Raw genomic sequence first — 27,536 nt, 5'->3', positions numbered from 1 at the left:
TCCACTCTGTGAATGTTTCTCCAGCAGGAGTTACCTGCTCGTTGATAAACTCTCTCTGAGGTGGAACTGAAGACATTTTCACTGAAAACACGGAAATATTTACCGAAAACACCAAACCTGTTTTCAAACTACCTTCTAAGAGGAGCTAATGCTACCTCGGGAGCTCCGTAGCTTTCCGTGTGTTTCACTTTGGCTGCACTGAAGAAACTGTAAACGATTTTTAGTTCCCCTTTGAATTTTCCGCTTTGAGCCTCCTCTCAACATAAAGTTATATTAAATATCTTACAACATTGATAAAAGGTTCATATATTTCAGTGAATGAAACACAGTATTAAAGTAATTACACAAACACACGGATGTTTCCAAGCCTTTTATTTCTGTTAATTATGAGGATTTTCTGCAGTTTAGTTAAGAAGAGCATTTATGTTTAGAATATTACATCATTCTGACTAATGGAAAAAATTAATTAAGAAATGTGAGTTTGGATTCAGTTATCAAAAGGTATTTATTCTTACAAAAGAACCATATTGGAACATCTAATGAATTTTTTTGAGTATGATCGTTTTAGTTTGTAAAACAGTCTAATGTTATATCAGGTTGTAGTTTTGTAGGTTGTGATTCAGTTTTAAAGTTAAACAATGAATGACTACATATATTTTAGAGGAACACGGTGAAATGTTGTTTTGACTTGAAAATACTAACAATAACAGAATCTTGTGAAAAAAGGTTCATGTTTCCATAGAAAGAAGTGAAAACATGAAAGGTCACTGAAGAGACAAGACGTAAGAAGACAGATAACTTTAATTAAAGCCACAAAGACAATTAGTCATTATTTTTGCTTGTATCATCATACATGTACTTGAGCAAAAAATTTTTATTAATCATTCATTTAAAAACATAAAGAAAATATGTTAGAAATATAAAATAACAGAGGAAAACACTGTGAAGCCTCCCAAAGGAACAAAATGTGTTTAACTGAAGCTCCTCCCTGCTAAGAAACAAAAGTCACTTTGCAGCTGTATAAAATACCAATATACTGTTATGAACCTGGTTGTGTAGAGCATGTACAAACACATTTTCACAGCAGAATTTTAACAATGACTTCTGTGAAACAAACATTTGGGAAAATAAAAATCTCTCTGCTGTTAGCTCTCAATCAAAATCTGACCAGATCTCAATAATATTTGAGTTTTCTTCCTTTCAAACAAACATCACAGCGTTCTATTTCTGGGCTTCAGACATGTGACTTGGATGCTGCAAGAAATTCTGATGGGGGGTCAGGAAAAGACTGTATGGCTGGGTAGGTTATATTTAATTTATTCAGCTTATTTTAGCATGGAAGTCCCACTGAATAAACCTATTTTCTGTCCAGGACTCAACACTAAGTTAGCTGCTAACAACACTAGCACTCTGGGGACAAACAACCTAGGGGGTAAAAATAATAAATCTTGCCTTACATGTGAACAGGGCCGTGCAAAGACCTTTGAAGGGGCAGGGGCTCAAAGTTAAAAAGGGGCACATTGAACAAGATCTTAAAACACTGTACAGCAACATAACAACAACCCATAATACCTACATTTCTAAGTTACATCTAGTTAACTCAGCTATGGAAAACATGTAAAAGAATTGTCTTTTTGCCCTCCAGTGTTGTATGCATGCGCAAAATGTCTGTATGTAAACAATAACATGCATGGTGTCTGTATTTATACATCATAAGGCAGTGCCTCACCAGCTATGAACCTCACCGCACATCACTGTTTCGCACCCACATGAATCTTCATGTGTTTAATTGTCTGTTCATCCTGAAACTTTTTCAACAGGTTCCACATGAGAAAGGCTTCTCATGTGTGTGACTTCTCATGATTATTTAATTTAGTTTTTCGAGAGAAACTTTTCCCACAGGTTCCACAAGAGAAAGGCTTCTCTCCTGTGTGAATTCTCATGTGCTGAGTTAAAGTCGCTCTTAGACTGTAACTTTTTCCACAGGTTCCACAAGAGAAAGGCTTCTCACCTGTGTGAATTCTCACATGATTATTTAAAGTTGTTTTCAAGGTGAAACTTTTTCCACAAGAACCACAAGAGAAAGGCTTCTCACCTGTGTGAATTCTCATATGTGCATTTAAGTGGCCTTTATCGTTGAAACTTTTTCCACAGCTCACACATGTGAAAGGCGTCTCACCTGTGTGAATTCTCATGTGCTGAATTAAAGTCCCTTTGTCACTGTAACTTTTTCCACATGTTCCACAAGAGAAAGGTTTCTCACCTGTGTGAATTCTCATATGAACATTTAAAGTGTCTTTATGGGTAAAACTTTTTCCACAGGTTCCACAGGAGAAAGGCTTCTCACCTGTGTGAATTTTTATATGATTATTTAATTTATCTTTTCGAGATAAACTTTTTCCACAAGTACCACAAGAGAAAGGCTTCTCACCTGTGTGAATTCTCATATGAACATTTAAAGTTTCTTTCTGGGTAAAACTTTTTCCACAGGTTCCACAGGAGAAAGGCTTCTCACCTGTGTGAATTCTCATATGAACATTTAAATTGCCTTTACGGGTGAAACTTTTTCCACAAGCCCCACAAGAGAAAGGCTTCTCACCTGTGTGAGTTCTCATGTGCTGAGTTAACGTCCCTCTTTCACTGTAATGCTTTCCACAGGACCCACAGGAGAAAGGCTTCTCACCTCTGTGAATTCTCATGTGACCATCTAAATTGCCCTTCAGGGTGAAGCTCTTTCCACAAGTCCCACAGGAGAAAGGCTTCTCACCTGTGTGAATTCTCATATGTACATTTAAGTGGCCTTTATCGTTGAAACTTTTTCCACAGCTCACACATGTGAAAGGCCTCTCATCTGTGTGAATTCTCATGTGATAAATTAAACCATTTTGTTGTCTGTAACTTTTTCCACAGGTCCCACAAGAGAAAGGCTTCTCACCTGTGTGAATTCTCATGTGCTGAGTTAAATGTTCTTTTTGTGTGAAACTTTTTCCACAGCTCACACATGTGAAAGGCGTCTCATCTGTGTGAATTCTCATGTGCTGAGTTAAATGTCCTTTTTGTGTGAAACTTTTTCCACAGCTCACACATGTGAAAGGCTTCTCACCTGTGTGAATTCTCATGTGCTGAGTTAACGTCCCTCTGTCACTGTAATGCTTTCCACAGGACCCACAGGAGAAAGGCTTCTCACCTCTGTGAATTCTCATGTGAACATCTAAATGGCCCTTTCGGGTGAAACTCTTTCCACAAGTCCCACAGGAGAAAGGCTTCTCACCTGTGTGAATTCTCATATGTACATTTAATTGGCCTTTATCGTTGAAACTTTTTCCACAGCTCCCACATGAGAAAGGCTTCTCACCAGTGTGAATTCTCATGTGCTGAGTTAAATGTCCTTTTTGTGTGAAACGTTTTCCACAGATTGAACAAGTGAAAGGTTTTTCTCCTGTGTGAGTTTTCACGTGTACCATCAAGTTACGGTTTCCAGAAAATGTTTTATCACAAATTTTACAAGAATATAATTTTTGCTCTGCGTGAGCTTTCTTGTGCTTTTTTTGCTTTTCAGTGTCAGTTCTGCTTTTCTGCTCTTTGATTTTCTCATATCTCTCCTTTTGTTTCTGTTCTTCCTTTCTCTCTTTTCCTGGGTCTTCAGAATGGCTGCCTTCCTGATCCTGGTTCTCATCCTCAGCAGAGCCATGAGAGATGAGTTGGTTCCTCTGTGGTTCTGTTTCATTGTGGATTCTTTGCACATTAAGAGGATTCACCAAAATGTCATCAGTCTCCTGTTTCAGCACAAGATGCTCTTCATCCTGACTGATGCAGAGTTGCTTTTCTTCCTCTTTGGACTCTTGATGTTCTGGTTCTTCTTTATCTGACGTGGACTTCCTCTCCTGGTTGCTGAATTCATTGAGAACCTCCTCCTCTTTACACAACCAGCACTGTGAGAGATCTGCACAAAACACAAAACAAAAGCTTTTAAATGTGAGTAAAAGAAGGAAGTATTGATTTTAATCACTTAAAGCCTTTTCAAGTGATCCAAAGACTAAAATTACAGATGTATAATTATGAAAATGTACTTAACCACTTTAGTCTTTCTGACTGGAAGGGGTCAAGTAATCAGTCAAAACATACTATGGATCTCCAGGCGAGAAAGCAAGATGGCGATAATTAAACCTAGTGGCTCCAAGACAAAAATAGTTCAAACAGCAGCTTGATTTAGTCCTGTTATAGTTCCTTAGAGTCTTATACATAATTCTATGCTGAAAACATTTAATGCATAGAGCAGCTTGTTTTCTAATGCACATTAAGAAAGAAACTGAGTACTTTAAACCCTGTTGATGGTTTTGGTTTCATGTCTTCATTCCGATCCTCATTTGCATAAACATCTGTTCTTTATTACTGTAGCAACAAAAATTAAAGTTGTAAGCAACCTCGAATGGCCCATGTGCCTCAACAACGCTCTGGCGTATGTTGCAATGACAAACCCATCGGCGCTTTGCATTCCAATCAATTCTGCAAATCGCCACCAAGCAGAACATTGAGAAAGACTCTGTATTATGTTCAGTCAGGCTCAGTTCAGCTCCATTGATAAAGTTTTGGCAGAAACCAAACCTTCTTGACAGAAGTTAAAGCCAATTCCTGTTTGGTGGAATAGAAGTAACTACCATCAAGTAAAGTCAGGTTTCCAAAACAAGAGAGAAAGGGAGAAAAAAGCAAGTGTCGATTTTTCACACAGTTTTTTCCAAGAGAGGTGGGTAGACTGCAGGGTTTCCCCCAGAAAACTTGCTAAGCCCGGTGGGCGGGGCGCCGAGGCGGTCCACCGTGTTTTTGTATTAAAAGATATTAAGTAGACAGAAAAAGTAAAAATATTACTGGGTAATTATATGTTATGGGAAAACATTGCCAGTGAAACGATATTTAAACCCACAACTAGTCTTAAAAACAACTAATCAAAGAATACAAATAAAATTAATATCAATTATTTTCACTTCTGTTTAATACAAATTAAGTCAGCAGCTCCATAAGGTTCTTCAGGGGCCCATAAATGCTAATATTTTAACACAAACCACACATTCATAAATGTAACATTTGTTTATCCACATCATCAATGTTGCTGAATTTGATTGAATGGTTTCAGCATACATAAATTAATTTAAATTGTTTAACATTTAAATGTAAGATTTTAACAAGCTGACAAGTTTACTTTCTAAAAGTTCAAAGAACAATATTCATAGTTAGATTGTTTTATTATCATAACAATCAGATGCTGTGAGTTTAATCTTTGAGTTTGAGCTCTATTTGTTCAAAAATACAAATAGAGCTTTGGAACGTGACGTCACTGCTCTAGGCGTAGGGATATGAGCGCCATCTTGTGAGGCCATATACATAACCGAGAAAACCACTGTCTCACAGATATTTTGAATGTTTGAATCTAAGTTACTTGAAATTCACGTTTTTGGTGTTGTGTCATAATCGTTTTATGTACAATAGTCCGAGTTTTGTCAGTGGATATCGAGGTTATTCCATTATTGTGAAGTAAACTATTTTACTAGTGTTATAAAATTTACAGCATTAATACTGATATGTGTTCTGATTCGTCCTCTTCAAGGCAAACCGACGTATGAAATATATTAGCTCAATCCAGGCTGAATCTGGGTCACTGCGAGGTAAACGCCACAACATCGGACCGACATGCGCGTCAATTAATGAGGCAATACAGCAAGACCATGGTGGACCAACAAGTTAGAGAGAATTACTGTGTTTTCATGATTTACCCCAGAAGAGGTAAATCATGAAAACACAGTAGCGGAGGCTATAGAAGAGGAGCAAGTTGGAGAGGCTGAGGAGGAAACCCCAGGAGAAGAGCTCAGCAAGGCTGCAGACTCTGGAGAGGAACAGGAACCATTTGTGTTGAATTATGTGTTCAGTTGGAAGTGTCTGTTTTCTCTCATTTAATCATTTAATGTGGTAAAACATTCATGAAACGTTTGATTCAAGCACTTCAAGTTGCAGGTAAACAGGTGATGAAATGAATCACATTTTAAGTATAAATTTGATATTTAAAATATTTCAGGTAATGAATGTACATGTAATGGAAGATTATATTTTTAAATAAACATTTTATGTGATTAAAGTAAACAATTATATGATAAGATATTTTGCAGTAAACATTTAATATAAGCAATCAAACCAGATGAAAGAGCATTAAATCTTTAAATATTTAATGTGTAATTAAACAGTTCAGAGTAAAATATAAAGGTGACAAGTAAATGTTATGAAATAGAAAAAACTTTAAGTAAATATTTGTTGTATTTAACATATTTCAGGTAAGAAGTGAACATGTAATGAAATAGATCCTGTCCTAGAATTTTATGTAATTGAGCATTACTGGTAACAAATACATTTTATGAAATTTTAAAAAAATATATAAAATTAGTTAAAAAATAAAAAATCTGGGTGTAATAATGTAATAAAGATGGGTGTGCTTCATCTATACAGTCTAGTAGAACAATTTCACACTGATTTTGAGTTATTGAAGAAAACATTATTCAATATTAAAATAATTTAAAATATTGAATATGACTTAAAATTTTAATAGAGGATAGTGTGCCTCCTGTAATAGTATGAATTACCACTTTTTTGTATCAGTTGGTCACAAGGCATTTATTTACAGGAGTGTTTGGTTCAGAAATGGACGGTCCCTATGTGAACCTCTGAGCGTTGAGGAGGGAGCCGTAGAGAACAGCTAGCCGGAATCAGCGTTCATAAATCGGATCAACCTTGAGCTAAACGCCCCTAACTCCGCGGAGCGCGGATATCCAATATCCAACTTGAAAACAACTTCACTGCGGTCGGTAACACAATGAAGACGCTGGAATAAAGTTTGTTTTGGTCTGTCGCTATACAAGATGGCGCCAAGCGACGTAAATGTCACACGCAGTGACGTCAGTTCCAAAGCTCTATTAGAAAACTGCAATTATAACTGATTGGTTTTAGGTTGGCCAATTAAACTACTCCCCCTCTCCAAGATTAAATCTAACACAGAAGCTGTTAGAGATGCTGATGTTTTAAGCAGCAAGAGGTGCCCTAAGTCAGATTCTGCTCCAGGCCTCGTACAGCCTTGGACCGGCCCTGCATGAGGAGTTGAATCCGCTGCACTGCGCAGAAATGCGCAACAAACGGGAGATTTAATTAAAGGCTGCTAATGTGGCTCTGCTATCTCTGCCATTTGTGTCTGTTGAGTTTTTAGTATGCATCACAGAAATTGTTCTGGCTGCTCAAGTTTGTGGGACGAGTTTTTCGGATCTTCCTGCGGCCGCGCACATTAACTCTGGCTGACTAAGCACAAAGCATTTGATACGGTTTGATGCATTAAGTAACTGGAAAAATTATACTAAAAATAATAAAATAATTAGGGTTGTTGTAAACAAATATTTTAGTAATTGAGTAATCTATTGATTATTCTTATGATTAATAGAGTAATCGGATTAAAAAAATGATCAAATAAAATATAGGTAAATCTGGCATAACACCAGTGTTACTATCATATATTAATATCAGTCCAATGTTTCATTTTTGAGCTTCCCTAACAGTTACTCTTTTGTAGTTTAGAAAATTAACCTGTAACAATAATATCTCACTTTCTAAGTTAACCTGAAGAAAAGTTATACAAAGATCTGAAATTATATTAGCTACTGTACTAACCTTCATTATGCTGCACTACAAGCATATTATCTCCTGGACATGAAATATCATTTTTATGCAATATAATTATTACGTTCATACAATAGATAATCATGTTCGTACAACTATCACCATGATAAGAATACTATTTTGTAGTAAATACACTTTTTGCACCATTGAGTTAAGAATATATAAACACGTCTCTTTAAATGTATATGAAATTTTAAATTGACATTTGTGACTGTATCCAAAAAAGACCAGGGACATCCATCCATCCATCCATCCATCTTCTAACATCCTTGTCCCTAGTGGGGTTGGGAGGTGCTGGTGCGCGGGGTCACCCTGGACAGGTCGCCAGTCTGTCGCAGGGCGACACAGAGACGGTGCAATAATATTAGCCTGCATTATCTTTTCCTCTCAGGTTAGGGCGCTGCCTTGCTGCGTAAGCATTACCTTGTTCCCTAAAATAAGATTTTAGCTATTTTTCTTAATTATTATCCATGTTTAGGACACTGAATGTAGGAAGTCCATGTAAGACAACATTCTAATGATAGCCCACATGCTACTGGCAGCATTTAGGTTTACATTAGCATTTTGGCTCATTTTAGATTATACACTAATTTTAACAAACTGAATGGTGCAAGTCCATGTTAGTCAACATGCTTGTGACTCTCCAGAGGCTATTGACTACTATTTAGCTAAGCTTAGCATTGATGCTAATTGTTAGCATTGAATAGCATTGCTGGGTCCAAACTAACGGGCCCACTTTGGCAGGCCCCGGTTCAATTTCTTCAGGAATTTTCTACTTCTACTTAATATTTACAATTTGAGCCGATTCCTTAAATATGTTTCCGAACACAACGATGATTTATCTGTCTAAAAACTCTCTTTAAAATGATAAATCAGTAAAACATGAAGGTGTTTCGTACCTATCCGGTGTAAGATGATCTGCGGTATCCGGGTAAAATCCATCAGTCTGCGCTGATCCTCCATCTCTTCCTCCATCTTAACGTTGATTTCTTTCCACTCTGTGAATGTTTCTCCAGCAGGAGTTACCTGCTCGTTGATAAACTCTCTCTGAGGCGGAACTGAAGACATTTTCACTGAAAACACGGAAATATTTAGCTTAAACTCAAACTCTTCTTCAAACCACCGTCTAACAAAGGAAAAGCTAAGGCTAGCCCGTGTGCTCTGATTTTATCTTCCCCGCCTTCTTTTTCTTCTTCTTCTTTTCCTTTTTTATGGCGGTTGGCAAGCAACTTTTAGATGTGCATTACCGCCATCTACTGGAATGGAGTGTGGATCGGGACGCTAACTATATACACCCCCCTCAAAACAAAACAAACTAAACAATAATAAAAAATTAAAAAAACACTTAAATCTTTTCTATCAATTTTGTTTTCTTAAGGTAATTAATTAAATAACTTATATCTTTAGAATTAGAAATTTTCCCCAAAATATCTTGTAAATTTAACTGTAATTTATTTTCTTGTAACCGGCTAACTAATTTCCTTCTCTCAACAGAATATTTGGTACAGAACAACAAAACATGTTTTACTGTCTCTTCTTGACCACAAAAATCACAACTTCCAGTTCGATGTTTTCCTATTTTAAATAAATTACTGTTTAACCTTGTATGTCCAAAACGCAACCTAGATATAACTGTTTCCTCTTTTCTATTTCGTCCCGTTCTCCTCATTGCACCAACTTTTCTTTGAATACTGTACAGCCATCTACCAGTTCTATCTTCCTCCCACTGTCTCTGCCATCTTTCCTTAACCTTTTGTTTAATAATAGATTTGATTTCTTCTCTACTAAATGGAACTAATATATCAATATCACTATATTTTGAAGCTAGTTTCGCATATTTATCAGCCAACTCATTCCCTCTTATTCCTATATGTGATGGTATCCATGTAAATATAACTAATAACCCCATTGCTTGAATTCTATATGTTATTAACTGAATTTCTAATAAAAGATCCGGTCTACTAATAGCATGATTATTTTTTAATGAATATAATGAAGAACTTGAATCAGAGCATACTATGCTTCTTAATGGACGGACTTCCTCAATCCATCCTAAAGCTAAAATAATTCCCATCATCTCTCCAGTATAAACTGATACTCCATCAGTAATTCTTTTACAGTTTTTAACTTTGAATTCTGGAACAATGAAAGATACCCCATTACTGCTATTTGAGTTTTTAGACGCATCTGTAAAAACTTGGACATATCCATAGTACTTACTGTCTAAATATGATTGAACCAAATATGGATCTGAAATGTTTTCTCCTTTCCTTTTCTCCAACAAAGTTAAATCAACAACATTATTATGAAATAGAGACGGATACACTGGTGAAAGAGGAACTATTTGACTAATGTTTATATCAGATAAACCAAAATCTTTTATAACATTTTCTATCTCCCATCCAAAAGAATTTAATTTCTTCTTTTCTTTTTCCCAACTAGATTTTAAAATGTCTTGACATGGATGATTTCCATCATGGCCCTTTAAATTACACCAATAATTGGACTTTAACTGTAATCTTCTGAGATTAAGTGGCATCTCTCCCATTTCTATTAGCAAAGCTGACGTTGGAGTTGTTCTAACTGCTCCTGTACATAACCTCAAGGCTTGATACTGAATACTATCTAATTTTTTTAATAGTGTTTCTGATGCTGACCCAAATACAATACTTCCATAATCAAATACAGACCTTATTAACCCAGTATATATTGATTTCAATGCCTTCCTCTCAGCACCCCATTCACTTCCCACCAAACACCTCATTACATTTAAAACTCTCTTACATTTATTCACTACTTTTTGAATATGATTTTTCCAAGTAAGTCTTTCATCCAACCATAAACCCAAAAACTTAAATCCCCTTACCCTTTCTAATTCATGATTATATAGTTGCAGTTTTAAATTTTCAGATGCTTTCTTCCTTGTAAAAAATAAAGTCTTTGTTTTGTCTATAGAAATTTTAAATCCCCATTTAAATGACCAGTCTTCTATAATACTAATTGCTTCTTGTATCTTTTTAACAATAAACTTTAAATTTTTCCCCCTCTTCCATATTGCTCCATCATCAGCAAATAAAGAACACCCCATTCCACTTTCCAAATTGTCAAACATATCATTAATCATAATAGAAAAAAACAAGGGACTCACTATACTTCCCTGAGGTGTGCCATTCTCAACAAAAAACCTTTCTGACAATTGTTGTCCTATTCTTACTTGTATTGATCTTTCTTGTAAAAAATCTTTTATCCAATAATACATTGATCCATTAATTCCCTTTTTTTTCAATTTAATTAAAAATCCATCTTTCCACATCATATCATAAGCTTTCTCTATATCAAAGAAAACAGCCACTACACTCTCCTTGTTAACTTGCCCTTTTCTGACTTCATGTTCTAAACATAATAAAGGATCCATAGTGCTTCTCCCTTTTCTAAATCCACTTTGACATTTTGATAAATATCCCCTCTTTTCAACAAAATAGCTCAATCTTTCATTTACCATTCTCTCCATTATTTTACAAATATGAGAAGTTAAAGCAATGGGTCTGTAACTTGCTGGATTTGACTGATCTTTACCTGGCTTTAAGATTGGAACTATGATTGCTTCTTTCCATACCAAAGGTAAAATACCCACTTCCCATATCTTATTATAGAATTCCAATAAAACCTTCTTAGATGAATTGCTAAGCTTATTAACCATAATATAAGAAATATTATCTTTTCCTGGAGATGAATTTTTTGATTTTCCTAAGGCATTGTTTAATTCGAATAAAGAAAAGGGACTATTCAATAAATCATTATTTCTTACATTTTCTTCTAATAAATTTACATTTTCATTAATTGTACAATTTCTTCTGCGGTTTTCTTCTGCGCTTAAATTATTACAACTATGAACTTCAACAAATTTTTTAACTAACATATTTGCTTTCTCCTCCTCAGTCACAGCAATATCATTTCCATCTTTCAGAACTGGATATCCATATTCCCTTCTAATTCCATTCATTCTCTTTATCATTCCCCAGACTTTTGAAATCTTTGTTTCCCTACCTACAGAATCACAAAAATTACTCCAATAAACCTTTTTTGCATTTTTCACCGTTCTTTTAACCAGAGCTTGTGACCTTTTATATTCAATAAAATTCTGAAAATTCTGATTTCTCTTTAACAATCTAAAAGCTTTATTTCGATATTTAATTGCACCATCACATTCCTTCGTCCACCATGGAACAATTTTCTTCTTATATTTTCCTTTTTTCCTTTGGATTGTTTCTCGAGCAGCCCCTAAAATGGCCTCACAAATAGAAGAATTTACCATATCAACATCCAAATCTATATTAACTTTTTGCATCTTTTCATCATTTATTATTTTATATTTTTCCCAATCAACATTTCCAAATATCCATCTTTCTAAGTTCTCATTAACAATTTTTTCTATTTCTTTACCAATTTCAATAAATATAGGGTAGTGATCACTACCTATAGTTGATTCTCTTAATATTTTCCACTTACTAATCCCAGCCAAATTCTTTGAAACTAAAGTTAAATCTAACGCAGATTCTGATCCATTTCTAATATTAATTCTCGTCCCTTCTCCATTATTAAGACAAACCAATTGTTTTCTATCCATTAATTCTTCCACCACTTCTCCATTTGCATCATTCCTATTACCCCACAAAGTACTATAAGCATTGAAATCCCCACAGCCCCCGCCTTCTTTTTCTTCTTCTTCTTGTTTTATGGCGGCTGGCAAACAACTTACAGGTGCATTACCGCCACCTTCCAGGTTGGAGTATGGATCACACGCTTATACCCTCCCCATAATACCCGTTCTTCTTAGAAATCTAAAAACACTCTCAAATATTATATCTCCTGATGATTTCTGAAATATTTCTTCTAAATCTAATTTACAATTATTCATCTCATTAACCAACATCTCTCTCTCCCTTACATACGTATTGCATTCTAAAAATACATGCTGTATTGTTTCCATCTCTCCACAATATTTACAACAACCTGTACTGTGTTTATTAATTAACTTAAGAGTACTATTTAACCTTGTATGCCCAAATCTGATTCTGGAAATAATATCTTCTTCCCTTCTATTCCTATTACCTTTTCTATACCCCCCAACTCTTTTTTGAATTTTATAATAAAATCTCCCTTTTTCTCCTCTATCCCACTGTTCTTGCCATTTTTCCTTCATGTACTCCTTAACAACACTTTTTATCTCATTCCTACTTATTTTAATATGTAACTCAACAATTTCCTTATTAGAGGCTCTCTTTGCAAAACTATCTGCCAATTCATTTCCTACAACACCGATGTGAGCAGGAATCCAAATTAATTTAATCTGAGATCCTTTCTTCTTAACCCTGAAAATTATCTGAACTATATCCTTTATAATATCTTGCCTAACTTCCGATTTCATTCCTTTTATACTAATTAATGCACTACTAGAATCTGAACAAATTACAAACTTTCCTCTTCCTGTTCCCTCTATCCATTCTAAGGCTATTAAAATTGCCATTAATTCGCCTGTATACACTGTTAGTTTATCACTAATTCTTTTATTTTCCATAACATTTAAATCTGGAGCAATAAATGCTATCCCTACTTGATTATTTGACATTTTTGAAGCGTCTGTATATACTTGGATATATTTTGAATATTCTTTATTAATATAACTTTCCACTTCATTCTTTTCCATCTCTCTTCCCTTTTCCAATAATTTTAAGTCAACTTCAGCCTGTTCTAAAACCCATGGTGGGATGGCAGGAGAGACAACTACTGAACTAATTTGAACTTTATAAACTTCCATTTTCCACTTGATACTCTGAACTAATTTCCCCTTCTATTTTCACTCTTATCTTTCTTTCAGTTAAGAAATTTTTAATCCATCTAAACATTTTACCCTTTATACCTGTTAGTTTTAATTTAATCAGCAACCCTTCTTTCCACAACATATCATAAGCCTTTTCCACATCCAAGAACACTGCTATCACACTCTCTTTATTAACTTGAGCTCGTCTAACTTCATGTTCCAAACATATTGCTGGATCAATCGTACTTCTTCCTTTCCTAAATCCAAATTGGTATTCCTTTATCTTCCCCTTGGATTCTAAGAAATATACTAACCTATTATTTATCATTTTCTCCATAACTTTACCTAAACACGACGTTAGGGCTATTGGTCTATAACTTTCAGTTAAACATGGATCTTTCCCAGGTTTGCATATAGGAATAATAATAGCTTCCTTCCAGTTATCAGGCAAAAATCCTTCCTCCCAACTTTTATTAAACAGTTTTATCATGTTTTCTTTACTCACAACACTAAGATTACTCATCATGTTATAAGTGATTTGATCATTATCAGGTATCGATTTTCTAGAATTCCTCATTACTTTATCTAATTCAGCTAAGGAAAATTTCTTGTTAATATAATCATCATAATCCTCATCATTTTTGAATTAATACTATATTCAGCTGTTTGGTAGTTTCACGTCCTAATTTTTCCCTATTATATAGATTCTCTATAAAAATTAAATGACCTACAGTACCATTACTGTATTGTTTTTACATCTAAAATAAATATTTCCCAAATAAAATCTATTGCTACAACTAATCATGGATCCCTTAAACAGAATCTAGTGTTGTCTTTTGTCACTATCTTCCCTTCTGTTGATTTTGGTTGCAAGGTTACAAATAGCTGTTGCCGTTATTCAGCTATTGTTTTGTGTAACAAAAAATTTAAAAAATAAAAAACTGAACAGAAAATGTTCAGCAAAGACATCTGAGCCTCTGTTCTGACTGAAGAAGCTTTCATTCTGTTATAATCGACCTTAAGCCGTTTCCTGAATCAGAAGCTACAACCAGAAGCCAACTTCAGCTTCGTTCAAGGCGGTCAGTTGGATCGCCACCACAGCTGGAGGATCGGACTGACGTTTCCTTCTGTGCAGTCCCGTTCTGTTTAGGATCCAGCTCACAGTGCGCATACTATTGCTGATTTCAACCACAATGCAAACCAGCATCAGTATCTCTCTGTTTTAGACCAAACATGAAGGAAAACTTGACCAACTCCAATTAGCCCCTGTACTAACCTTCATTATGCTGCATTACAAGCATATTATTGCCACCTCTTGGACATGAAATATCATATTTATGCAATATAATTATTACGTTTTTACAATAGATAATAATGCGCCAACGAGTTAAGAATATGTAAACATGTCTCTTTAAATGTATATATTAGAAATTTTAAATTGACATTTGTGACTGTATCCAAAAAAGACCAGGGACATCCATCCATCCATCCATCCATCCATCCATCCATCCATCTTCTAACACCCTTGTCCCTAGTGGGGTTGGGAGGTGCTGGTGCGCGGGGTCACCCTGGACAGGTCGCCAGTCTGTCGCAGGGCGACACAGAGACAGTGCAATAATATTAGCCTGCATTATCTTTTCCTCTCAGGAAAAGATAATGCTATACTATATTATACTACTATACTATAAACTATATAACTATATCAAGTTGTAGTCTTGTAGGTTGTGATTCAGTTTTAAAGTTAAACACTGAATGACTACATATATTGTAGAGGAACACAGTGAAATGTTGTTTTGACCTGAAAATATTAATAATAACAGAATCTTGTGAAAAAAGGTTCATGTTTCCATAGAAAGAAGTGAAAACATGAAAGGCCACTGAAGAGACAAGATGTAAGAAGAAGACAGATAACTTTAATTAAAGCCACAAAGACAAAGTAATTTTTTGCTTGTATCATCATACATGTACCTGAGCAAAGAGATGTTATTAATCACTCATTTAAAAACATACAAAGAAAATATGTTAGAAATATAAAATAACAGAGGAAAACACTGTGAAGCCTCCCAAAGGAACAAAATGTGTTTAACTGAAGCTCCTCCCTGCTAAGAAACAAAAGTCATTTTGCAGCTGTATAAAATACCAATATACTGTTATGAACCTGGTTGTGTAGAGCATGTACAAACACATTTTCACAGCAGAATTTTAACAATGACTTCTGTGAAACAAACATTTGGGAAAATAAAAATCTCTCTGCTGTTAGCTCTCAATCAAAATGTGATTTTGATTGAGATCTCAGTAATCTCAATAATATTTGAGTTTTCTTCCTTTCAAACAAACATCACAGCGTTCAATTCCTGGGCTTCAGACATGTGACTTGGATGCTGCAAGAAATTTTGATGGGGGTCAGGAAAAGACTGTATGGCTGGGTAGGTTATATTTAATTTATTCAGCTTTTTTCTAGCATGGAAGTCCCACTGAATAAACCTATTTTCTGTCCAGGACTCAACACTAAGTTAGCTGCTAACAACATTAGCACTCTGGGGACAACCAAGCTAGGGGGTAAAAAATAATAAATCTTACCTTACATGTGAACAGGGCCGTGCAAAGACCTTTGAAGGGGCAGGGGCTCAAAGTTAAAAAGGGGCACATTGAACAAGATCTTAAAACACTGTACAGCAACATAACAACAACCCATAATACCTACATTTCTAAATTACATCTAGTTAACTCAGCTATGGAAAACATGTAAAAGAATTGTCTTTTTGCCCTCCAGTGTTGTATGCATGCGCAAAATGTCTGCACGTAAACAATAACATGCATGATGTCTGTATTTATACATCATAAGGCAGTGCCTCACCAGCTATGAACCTCACCGCACATCACTGTTTCGCACCCACATGAATCTTCATATGTTTAAGTAATTGTCTTTTCATCCTGAAACTTTTTCCACAGGTCCCACATGAGAAAGGCTTCTCTCCTGTGTGAATTCTCATATGATTATTTAAAGTTGTTTTCCAGGTGAAACTTTTTCCACATGTACTACAAGAGAAAGGCTTCTCACCTGTGTGAATTCTCATATGCTGAATTAAAGTCCTTCTGTCACTGTAACTTTTTCCACAGGTTCCACAAGAGAAAGGCTTCTCACCTGTGTGAATTCTCATGATTATTTAAAGTTGTTTTCAAGGTGAAACTTTTTCCACATGTACCACAAGAGAAAGGCTTCTCACCTGTGTGAATTCTCATGTGAACATTTAAATGAACTTTTTTAGAGAAACTTTTTCCACAGGTTCCACAGGAGAAAGGCTTCTCACCTGTGTGAATTCTCATATGACTATGTAAAGTTGTTTTCAAGGTGAAACTTTTTCCACATGTCCCACAAGAGAAGGGTTTCTCACTTGTGTGAATTCTCATATGATTATTTAATTTATCTTTTCGAGAGAAACTTTTTCCACAAGTACCACAAGAGAAAGGCTTCTCACCTGTGTGAATACTCATGTGAACATTTAAATGAACTTTTTTAGAGAAACTTTTTCCACAGGTTCCACAGGAGAAAGGCTTCTCACCTGTGTGAACTCTCATGTGAACATCTAAATTGCCCTTATGGGTGAAACTCTTTCCACAAGTCCCACAAGAGAAAGGCTTCTCACCAGTGTGAATTTTCACATGAACATTTAAATTACTTTTTATAGAGAAACCTTTTCCACAGGTTCCACAGGAGAAAGGCTTCTCACCTCTGTGAATTATCATGTGCTGAGTTAACGTCCCTCTATCACTGTAACTCTTTCCACAAGCCCCACAAGAGAAAGGCTTCTCACCAGTGTGAATTTTCACATGAACTTTTAAATTACTTTTTATAGAGAAACCTTTTCCACAGGTTCCACAGGAGAAAGGCTTCTCACCTCTGTGAGTTCTCATGTGAACATCTAAACTGCCCTTTTGGGTGAAACTCTTTCCACAAGTCCCACAGCAGAAAGGCTTCTCACCCGTGTGAATTCTCATATGAACATTCAAAGTGTTTTTATGGGTAAAACATTTTCCACAGGTTCCACAGGAGAAAGGCTTCTCACCTGTGTGAATTCTCATGTGCTGAGTTAACTTCCCTCTTTCACTGTAACGCTTTCCACAGGACCCACAGGAGAAAGGCTTCTCACCTCTGTGAATTCTCATGTGAACATCTAAACTGCCCTTATGGGTGAAACTCTTTCCACAAGTCCCACAGGAGAAAGGCTTCTCATCAGTGTGAATTTTCACATGAACTTTTAAATTACTTTTTATAGAGAAACCTTTTCCACAGGTTCCACAGGAGAAAGGCTTCTCACCTGTGTGAATTCTCATGTGCTGAGTTAACTTCCCTCTTTCACTGTAACGCTTTCCACAGGACCCACAGGAGAAAGGCTTCTCACCTCTGTGAATTCTCATGTGAACATCTAAACTGCCCTTATGGGTGAAACTCTTTCCACAAGTCCCACAGGAGAAAGGCTTCTCACCTGTGTGAATTCTCATATGTACATTTAATTGGCTTTTATCGTTGAAACGTTTTCCACAGCTCCCACATGAGAAAGGCTTCTCACCAGTGTGAATTTTCACATGAACTTTTAAATTACTTTTTATAGAGAAACCTTTTCCACAGGTTCCACAGGAGAAAGGCTTCTCACCTCTGTGAGTTCTCATGTGAACATCTAAACTGCCCTTTTGGGTGAAACTCTTTCCACAAGTCCCACAGCAGAAAGGCTTCTCACCCGTGTGAATTCTCATATGAACATTCAAAGTGTTTTTATGGGTAAAACATTTTCCACAGGTCCCACAGGAGAATGGCTTCTCGCCTGTGTGAATTCTCATATGTACATTTAATTGGCCTTTATCGCTGAAACTTTTTCCACAGCTCCCACATGAGAAAGGCTTCTCACCAGTGTGAATTATCATGTGCTGAGTTAAATGTCCTTTTTGTTTGAAACGTTTTCCACAGATTGAACAAGTGAAAGGTTTTTCTCCTGTGTGAGTTTTCATGTGTACCATCAAGTTACGGTTTCCAGAAAATGTTTTATCACAAATTTTACAAGAATATAATTTTTGCTCTGCGTGAGCTTTCTTCTGCTTTTTTTGCTTTTCAGTGTCAGTTCTGCTTTTCTGCTCTTTGATTTTCTCATATCTCTCCTTTTGTTTCTGTTCTTCCTTTCTCTCTTTTCCTGGGTCTTCAGAATTGCTGCCTTCCTGATCCTGGTTCTCATCCTCAGCAGAGCCATGAGAGATGAGTTGGTTCCTCTGTGGTTCTGTTTCATTGTGGATTCTTTGCACATTAAGAGGATTCACCAAAATGTCATCAGTCTCCTGTTTCAGCACAAGATGCTCTTCATCCTGACTGATGCAGAGTTGCTTCTCTTCCTCTTTGGACTCTTGATGTTCTGGTTCTTCTTTATCTGAAGTGGACTTCCTCTCCTGGTTGCTGAATTCATTGAGAACCTCCTCCTCTTTACACACCCAGCACTGTGGGAGATCTGCACAAAACACAAAACAAAAGCTTTTAAATGTGAGTAAAAGAAGGAAGTATTGATTTTATTCACTTAAAGCCTTTTCAAGTGATCCAAAGACTAAAATTACAAATGTATAATTATGAAAATGTACTTAACCACTTTAGTCTTTCTGACTGGAAGGGGTCAAGAAATCAGTCAAAACATACTATGGATCTCCAGGCGAGAAAGCGAGATGGCGATAATTAAACCTAGTGGCTCCAAGACAAAAATAGTTCAAACAGCAGCTTGATTTAGTCCTGTTATAGTTCCTTAGAGTCTTATACATAATTCTATGCTGAAAACATTTAATGCATAGAGCAGCTTGTTTTCTAATGCACATTAAAAAAGAAACTGAGCAGTTTAAACCCTGTTGATGATTTTGGTTTCATGTCTTCATTCCGATCCTCATTTGCATAAACATCTGTTTTTTATTACTGTAGCAACAAAAATTAAAGTTGTAAGCAACCTCGAATGGCCCATGCGCCTCAACAAAGCTCTGGCGTATGTTGCAATGACAAACCCATCGGCGCTTTGCATTCCAATCAATTCTGCAAATCGCCACCAAGCAGAACATTGAGAAAGACTCTGTATTATGTTCAGTCAGGCTCAGTTCAGCTCCATTGATAAAGTTTTGGCAGAAACCAAACCTTCTTGACAGAAGTTAAAGCCAATTCCTGTTTGGTGGAATAGAAGTAATTACCATGAAGTAAAGTCAGGTTTGCAAAACAAGAGAGAAAGGGAGAAAAAAGCAAGTGTCGATTTTTCACACAGTTTTTTCCAAGAGACGTGGGTAGACTGCAGGGTTTCCCCCAGAAAACTTGCTAAGCCCGGTGGGCGGGGCGCCGAGGCGGTCCACCGTGTTTTTGTATAAAAAGATATTAAGTAGACAGTAAAAGTAAAAATATTACTGGGTAATTATATGTTAAGGGAAAACATCCATCCATCCATCTTCTTCCGCTTATCCGAGGTCGGGTCGCGGGGGTAGCAACTTCAGAAGGGAGGCCCAGACTTCCCTCTCCCCAGCCACTTCTTCTAGCTCTTCCGGGGGAATCCCGAGGCGTTCCCAGGCCAGCCGAGAGACATAGTCCCTCCAGCGTGTCCTGGGTCTTCCCCGGGGCCTCCTCCCGGTGGGACGTGCCCGGAACACCTCACCAGGGAGGCGTCCAGGAGGCATCCTGGCCAGATGCCCGAGCCACCTCAACTGGCTCCTCTCGATGTGAAGGAGCAGCGGCTCTACTCTGAGTCCCTCCCGGATGACTGAGCTTCTCACCCTATCTGTAAGGGAGAGCCCAGCCACCCTACGGAGAAAACCCATTTCGGCCGCTTGTATCCGCGATCTCGTTCTTTCGGTCATGACCCAAAGCTCATGACCATAGATGAGGGTGGGAACGCAGATCGACCGGTAAATCGAGAGCTTCGCTTTTTGGCTCAGCTCTCTCTTCACCACGACGGACCGGTACAGTGCCCGCTTGACAGCAGACGCTGCGCCAATCCGCCTGTCGATCTCCCGCTCCCTTCTTCCCTCATTCGTGAACAAGATCCCGAGATACTTGAACTCCTCCACTTGGGGCAGGACACCGCCCCCCCGACCCGGAGAAGGCACTCTACCCTTTTCCGGCTCAAGACCATGGCCTCGGATTTGGAGGCACTGATACCCATCCCGGCCGCTTCACACTCGGCTGCGAACCGCTCCAGCGAGAGCTGCAGATCACAATCTGATGAAGCCAAAAGGACCACATCATCTGCAAAAAGCAGAGATGAGATCCTAAGGCCACCAAATCGGATCCCCTCAACACCTTGGCTGCGCCTAGAAATTCTGTCCATGAAAGTAATGAACAGAATCGGTGACAAAGGGCAGCCCTGGTGGAGTCAACTCTCACCGGAAACAAGCCCGACTTACTGCCGGCAATGCAGACCAGACTCTGACACCGGTCATACAGGGACCTGACAGCCCGTATCAAAGGGCCCGGTACCCCATACTCCCGGAAAACCCCGCACAGGGCTCCCCGAGGGACACGGTCGAACGCCTTCTCCAAGTCCACAAAACGCATGTAGACTGGTTGGGCGAACTCCCATGCACCCTCCAGGACCCTGCCGAGGGTGTAGAGCTGGTCCAGTGTTCCACGACCAGGACGAAAACCACACTGCTCTTCCTGGATCCGAGGTTCGACTATCCGACGGACCCTCCTCTCCAGGACCCCTGAATAGACCTTGCCAGGGAGGCTTAAGAGTGTGACCCCTCTATAATTGGAGCACACCCTCCGGTCCCCCTTTTTGAACAGGGGGACCACCACCCCGGTCTGCTAGTCCAGGGGAACTGCCCCCGATGTCAATGCGATATTGCAGAGTCGCGTCAACCAACACAACCCTACAACATCCAGAGCCTTAAGGAACTCCGGGCGGATCTCATCCACCCCCGGAGCCTTGCCACCGAGGAGCTTCTCAACCACCTCGGCGACCTCATCCCCAGAGATTGGAGAGCCCAAACCAGAGTCCCCAGGCTCAGCTTCTTCAATAGAAGGCATGTTGGTGGGATTGAGGAGGTCTTCGAAGTACTCTGCCCACCGGCCCACAACGTCCCGAGTAGAAGTCAGCAGCACACCATCCCCACTATAAACAGTGTTGGTGCCGTACTGCTTCCCCCCCTGAGACGCCGGATGGTGGACCAGAATCGCCTCAAAGCCGTACGGAAGTCTTTCTCCATGGCCTCTCCAAACTCCTCCCACGCCCGAGTTTTTGCCTCAGCAACCACCCGAGCCGCATGCCGCTTCGCCTGCCGGTACCCATCAGCTGCTTCCGGAGTCCCACAGGCCAAAAAGGCCCGGTAGGACTCTTTCTTCAGCCAGACGGCATCCCTCACTGAAGGTGTCCACCAACGGGTACGAGGGTTGCCGCCGCGACAGGCACCGACAACCTTGCGGCCACAGCTCCGACCGGCCGCCTCGACAATGGAGGCACGGAACACAGTCCACTCAGACTCCATGTCCCCCACCTCCCCCGGGACGTGTTCAAAGTTTTGCCGGAGATGGGAGTTAAAGCTCCGTCTCACAGGGGATTCCGCCAGACGTTCCCAGCAGACCCTCACAACACGTTTGGGCCTGCCAGGTCTGACCGGCTTTCTCCCCCACCACCGGAGCCAACTCACCACCAGGTAGTGGTCAGTGGACAGCTCCGCACCTCTCCTCACCCGAGTGTCCAAGACATACGGCCGCAGATCCGATGAAACGACGACAAAGTCGATCATCGAACTGCGGCCTAGGGTGTCCTGGTGCCAAGTGCACATATGAACACCCTTATGCCTGAACATGGTGTTCGACATGGACAATCCATGATGAGCACAAAAGTCCAACAACAGAACACCATTCGAGTTCAGATCGGGGGGGCCGTTCCTCCCAACCACGCCCCTCCAGGTCTCACTGTCATTGCCCACGTGAGCGTTGAAGTCCCCCAGTAGAACAAGGGAGTCCCCCGGAGGAGCACTCTCCAGTACCCCTCTAAGGACTCCAAAAAGGGTGGGTAATCTGAACTGTCGTTCGGCCCGTAAGCACAAACTACAGTCAGGACCCGTCCCCCCACCCGTAAGCGGAGGGAGGCTACCCTCTCGTTCACCGGAGTAAACCCCAACTTACAGGCGCCGAGATGGGGAGCAACAAGTATGCCCACTCCTGCCCGACGCCTCTCACCTTGGGCAACTCCAGAGTGGAAGTATGTCCAGCCCCTCTCAAGGAGGCTGGTTCCACAACCAGAGCCATGCATCGAGGTGAGACCGACTATTTCTAGCCGGAACCTCTCGACCTCACACACTAGCTCCGGCTCCTTCCCCACCAGAGAGGTGACATTCCACGTCCCAAGAGCCAGCTTCTGCAACCGAGGATGGGATCGCCAGGGTCCCCTCCCTCTGCCGCCACCCATCCCACACTGCACCCGACCCCTTTGGCCCCTCTCACAGGTGGTGGGCCCATGGGAGGGGGGACCCATGTTTCCTCTTCGGGCTGAGCCCGGATGGGCTCCATGGGTTAAAGCCCGGCCACCAGACAATCGCCATCGTGCCCCCCCTCCAGGCCTGGCTCCAGAGTGGGGCCCCGGTGACCCGCGTCCGGGCGAGAGAACGCCACGTCCAATGTTTTTATCCGACATTGGGGTCTTCGGGCTGCGCTTTGTCTGGTCCCTCACCTAGGACCTGTCTGCCTTGGGTGACCCTACCAGGGGCATGAAGCCCCAGACAGCATAGCTCCTAGAATCATTGGAGCACTCAAACCCCTCCACCACGATAAGGTGGCAGCCCAAGGAGAGGTAAGGGAAAACATTGCCAGTGAAACGATATTTAAACCCACAACTAGTCTTAAAAACAACTAATCAAAGAATACAAATAAAATTAATATCAATTATTTTCACTTCTGTTTAATACAAATTAAGTCAGCGGCTCCATAAGGTTCTTCAGGGGCCCATAAATGCTAATATTTTAACACAAACCACACATTCATAAATGTAACATTTGTTTATCCACATCATCAATGTTGCTGAATTTGATTGAATGGTTTCAGCATACATAAATTAATTTAAATTGTTTAACATTTAAATGTAAGATTTTAGGGAGCTGACAAGTTTACTTTCTAAAAGTTCAAAGAACAATATTCATAGTTAGATTGTTTTATTATCATTACAATCAGATGCTGTGAGTTTAATCTTTGAGTTTGAGCTCTATTTGTTCAAAAATACGAACAGAGCTTTGGAACGTGACGTCACTGCTCTAGGCGTAGGGATATGAGCGCCATCTTGTGAGGCCATATACATAACCGAGAAAACCACTGTCTCACAGATATTTTGAATTTTTGAATCTAAGTTACTTGAAATTATTTAGCAATGGTTCGAACTTGCTGCGTTTTTGGATGTAATGTCCGATCACACGACCGAGACGGTAAAAAGATTTTAAAACAGACTTTAGTTTCACTGTTTTTCTGTCTGTAAACAACGCGAGTAGGCTAAACTATCGGAGCTAACGAAAAGGAGACAAATATCCCGGGTATCAGCGGTGAGACGTCCTGATGTTACCTTCTCCAAAATCCCAAGATATCTACAAGTTTGCTCCAGACATCTCCATTCTGGTGAGTGTTTAAATTCACTTTTTTGGTGTTGTGTCATAATCGTTTTATGTACAATAGTCCGAGTTTTGTCAGTGGATATCGAGGTTATTCCATTATTGTGAAGTAAACTATTTTACTAGTATTATAAAATTTACAGCATTAATACTGATGTGTTCTGATTCGTCCTCTTCAAGGCAAACCGACGTATGAAATATATTAGCTCAATCCAGGCTGAATCTGGGTCACTGCGAGGTAAACGCCACAACATCGGACCGACATGCGCGTCAATTAATGAGGCAATACAGCAAGACCATGGTGGACCAACAAGTTAGAGAGAATTACTGTGTTTTCATGATTTACCCCAGAAGAGGTAAATCATAAAAACACAGTAGCGGAGGCTATAGAAGAGGAGCAAGTTGGAGAGGCTGAGGAGGAAACCCCAGGAGAAGAGCTCAGCAAGGCTGCAGACTCTGGAGAGGAACAGGAACCATTTGTGTTGAATTATGTGTTCAGTTGGAAGTGTCTGTTTTCTCTCATTTAATCATTTAATGTGGTAAAACATTCATGAAACGTTTGATTCAAGCACTTCAAGTTGCAGGTAAACAGGTGATGAAATGAATCACATTTTAAGTATAAATTTGATATTTAAAATATTTCAGGTAATGAATGTACATGTAATGGAAGATTATATTTTTAAATAAACATTTTATGTGATTAAAGTAAACAATTATAGAATCAGACATTTTGCAGTAAACATTTAATATAAGCAATCAAACCAGATGAAAGAGCATTAAATCTTTAAATATTTAATGTGTAATTAAACAGTTCAGAGTAAAATATAAAGGTGACAAGTAAATGTTATGAAATAGAAAAAACTTTAAGTAAATATTTGTTGTATTTAACATATTTCAGGTAAGAAGTGAACATGTAATGAAATAGATCCTGTCCTAGAATTTTATGTAATTGAACATTACAGGTAACAAATACATTTTATGAAATTTGTTTAAAAATATAAAATTAGTTAAAAAATAAAAAATCTGGGTGTAATAATCTAATAAAGATGGGTGTGCTTCATCTATACAGTCTAGTAGAACAATTTCACACTGATTTTGAGTTATAGAAGAAAACATTATTCAATATTAAAATAATTTAAAATATTGAATATGACTTAAAATTTTAATAGAGGATAGTGTGCCTCCTGCAATAGTATGAATTACCACAGTTTTGTATCAGTTGGTCACAAGGCATTTATTTACAGGAGTGTTTGGTTCAGAAATGGACGGTCCCTATGTGAACCTCTGAGCGTTGAGGAGGGAGCCGTAGAGAACAGCTAGCCGGAATCAGCGTTCATAAATCGGATCAACCTTGAGCTAAACGCCCCTAACTCCGCGGAGCGCGGATATCCAATATCCAACTTGAAAACAACTTCACTGCGGTCGGTAACACAATGAAGACGCTGGAATAAAGTTTGTTTTGGTCTGTCGCTATACAAGATGGCGCCCAGCGACGTAAACGTCACACGCAGTGACGTCAGTTCCAAAGCTCTATTAGAAAACTGCAATTATAACTGATTGGTTTTAGGTTGGCCAATTAAACTACTCCCCCTCTCCCAGATTAAATCTAACACAGAAGCTGTTAGAGATGCTGATGTTTTAAGCAGCAAGAGGTGCCCTAAGTCAGATTCTGCTCCAGGCCTCGTACAGCCTTGGACCGGCCCTGCATGAGGAGTTGAATCCGCTGCACTGCGCAGAAATGCCCAACAAACGGGAGATTTAATTAAAGGCTGCTAATGTGGCTCTGGTATCTCTGCCATTTGTGTCTGTTGAGTTTTTAGTATGCATCACAGAAATTGTTCTGGCTGCTCAAGTTTGTGGGACGAGTTTTTCGGATCTTCCTGCGGCCGCGCACATTAACTCTGGCTGACTAAGCACAAAGCATTTGATACGGTTTGATGCATTAAGTAACTGGAAAAATTATACTAAAAATAATAAAATAATTAGGGTTGTTGTAAACAAATATTTTAGTAATTGAGTAATCTATTGATTATTCTTATGATTAATAGAGTAATCAGATTTTAAAAAATTATAAAATAAAATATTGGTAAATCTGGCATAACACCAGTGTTACTATCATATATTAATATCAGTCCAATGTTTCATTTTTGAGCTTCCCTAACAGTTACTCTTTTGTAGTTTAGAAAATTAACCTGTAACAATAATATCTCACTTTCTAAGTTAACCTGAAGAAAAGTTATACAAAGATCTGAAATTATATTAGCTACTGTACTAACCTTCATTATGCTGCACTACAAGCATATTATCTCCTGGACATGAAATATCATTTTTATGCAATATAATTATTACGTTCATACAATATAATTATTACGTTCATACAATAGATAATCATGTTCGTACAACTATCACCATGATAAGAATACTATTTTGTAGTAAATACACTTTTTGCACCATTGAGTTAAGAATATATAAACACGTCTCTTTAAATGTATATGAAATTTTAAATTGACATTTGTGACTGTATCCAAAAAAGACCAGGGACATCCATCCATCCATCCATCCATCCATCCATCCATCTTCTAACACCCTTGTCCCTAGTGGGGTTGGGAGGTGCTGGTGCGCGGGGTCACCCTGGACAGGTCGCCAGTCTGTCGCAGGGCGACACAGAGACGGTGCAATAATATTAGCCTGCATTATCTTTTCCTCTCAGGTTAGGGCGCTGCCTTGCTGCGTAAGCATTACCTTTTTCCCTAAAATAAGATTTTAGCTATTTTTCTTAATTATTATCCATGTTTAGGACACTGAATGTAGGAAGTCCATGTAAGACAACATTCTAATGATAGCCCACATGCTACTGGCAGCATTTAGGTTTACATTAGCATTTTGGCTCATTTTAGATTATACACTAATTTTAACAAACTGAATGGTGCAAGTCCATGTTAGTCAACATGCTTGTGACTCTCCAGAGGCTATTGACTACTATTTAGCTAAGCTTAGCATTGATGCTAATTGTTAGCATTGAATAGCATTGCTGGGTCCAAACTAACGGGCCCACTTTGGCAGGCCCCGGTTAAATTTCTCCAGGAATTTTCTACTTCTACTTAATATTTACAATTTGAGCCGATTCCTTAAATATGTTTCCGAACACAACGATTATGTATCTGTCTAAAAACTCTCTTTAAAATGACTAATCAGTAAAACATGAAGGTGTTTCGTACCTATCCGGTGTAAGATGATCCTCGGTATCCGGGTAAAATCCATCAGTCTGCGCTGATCCTCCATCTCTTCCTCCATCTTAACGTTGATTTCTTTCCACTCTGTGAATGTTTCTCCAGCAGGAGTTACCTGCTCGTTGATAAACTCTCTCTGAGGCGGAACTGAAGACATTTTCACTGAAAAC

At 38.8% G+C, this 27,536-nt stretch overlaps 1 protein-coding gene and 1 long non-coding RNA gene across 7 annotated transcripts in view; one reads left to right on the top strand and one right to left on the bottom strand.

The window, feature by feature from the left end:
* LOC114156873 (gastrula zinc finger protein XlCGF57.1-like) overlaps positions 1-27,536 on the bottom strand; it is a 43,474-nt gene that overhangs the window by 3,516 nt on the left and 12,422 nt on the right. Inside the window, exons 3-6 of one of the 6 annotated variants that reach the window (XM_028037452.1) lie at positions 17,596-18,844; positions 16,590-16,673; positions 16,440-16,505; positions 1,155-1,783 (exon numbers count right to left, since the gene is read on the bottom strand). In XM_028037452.1, coding sequence (XP_027893253.1) covers positions 1,752-1,783; positions 16,440-16,505; positions 16,590-16,673; positions 17,596-18,844 — 1,431 coding nt within the window. In that variant the 3' untranslated portion in view covers positions 1,155-1,751. Of the gene's footprint in view, positions 1-1,154; positions 1,784-2,179; positions 3,188-15,421; positions 16,674-16,755; positions 17,008-17,595; positions 18,845-27,536 lie in introns of those variants that run through there. The other 5 variants (XM_028037449.1, XM_028037450.1, XM_028037451.1 and 2 more) reach the window with 5 other exon arrangements.
* Positions 397-15,556, top strand: LOC114157011 (uncharacterized). The gene is made up of 2 exons (XR_003598063.1): positions 397-611; positions 15,250-15,556. It is a non-coding gene; the product is annotated as an uncharacterized LOC114157011 (long non-coding RNA).

Source organism: Xiphophorus couchianus, chromosome 14 (genome assembly GCF_001444195.1).
Source record: "Xiphophorus couchianus chromosome 14, X_couchianus-1.0, whole genome shotgun sequence".
NCBI lineage: Eukaryota > Metazoa > Chordata > Actinopteri > Cyprinodontiformes > Poeciliidae > Xiphophorus > Xiphophorus couchianus.
The sequence above is the reverse complement of the archived record's forward strand: the minus strand, read 5'-3'. Positions and strand labels throughout refer to the sequence as shown.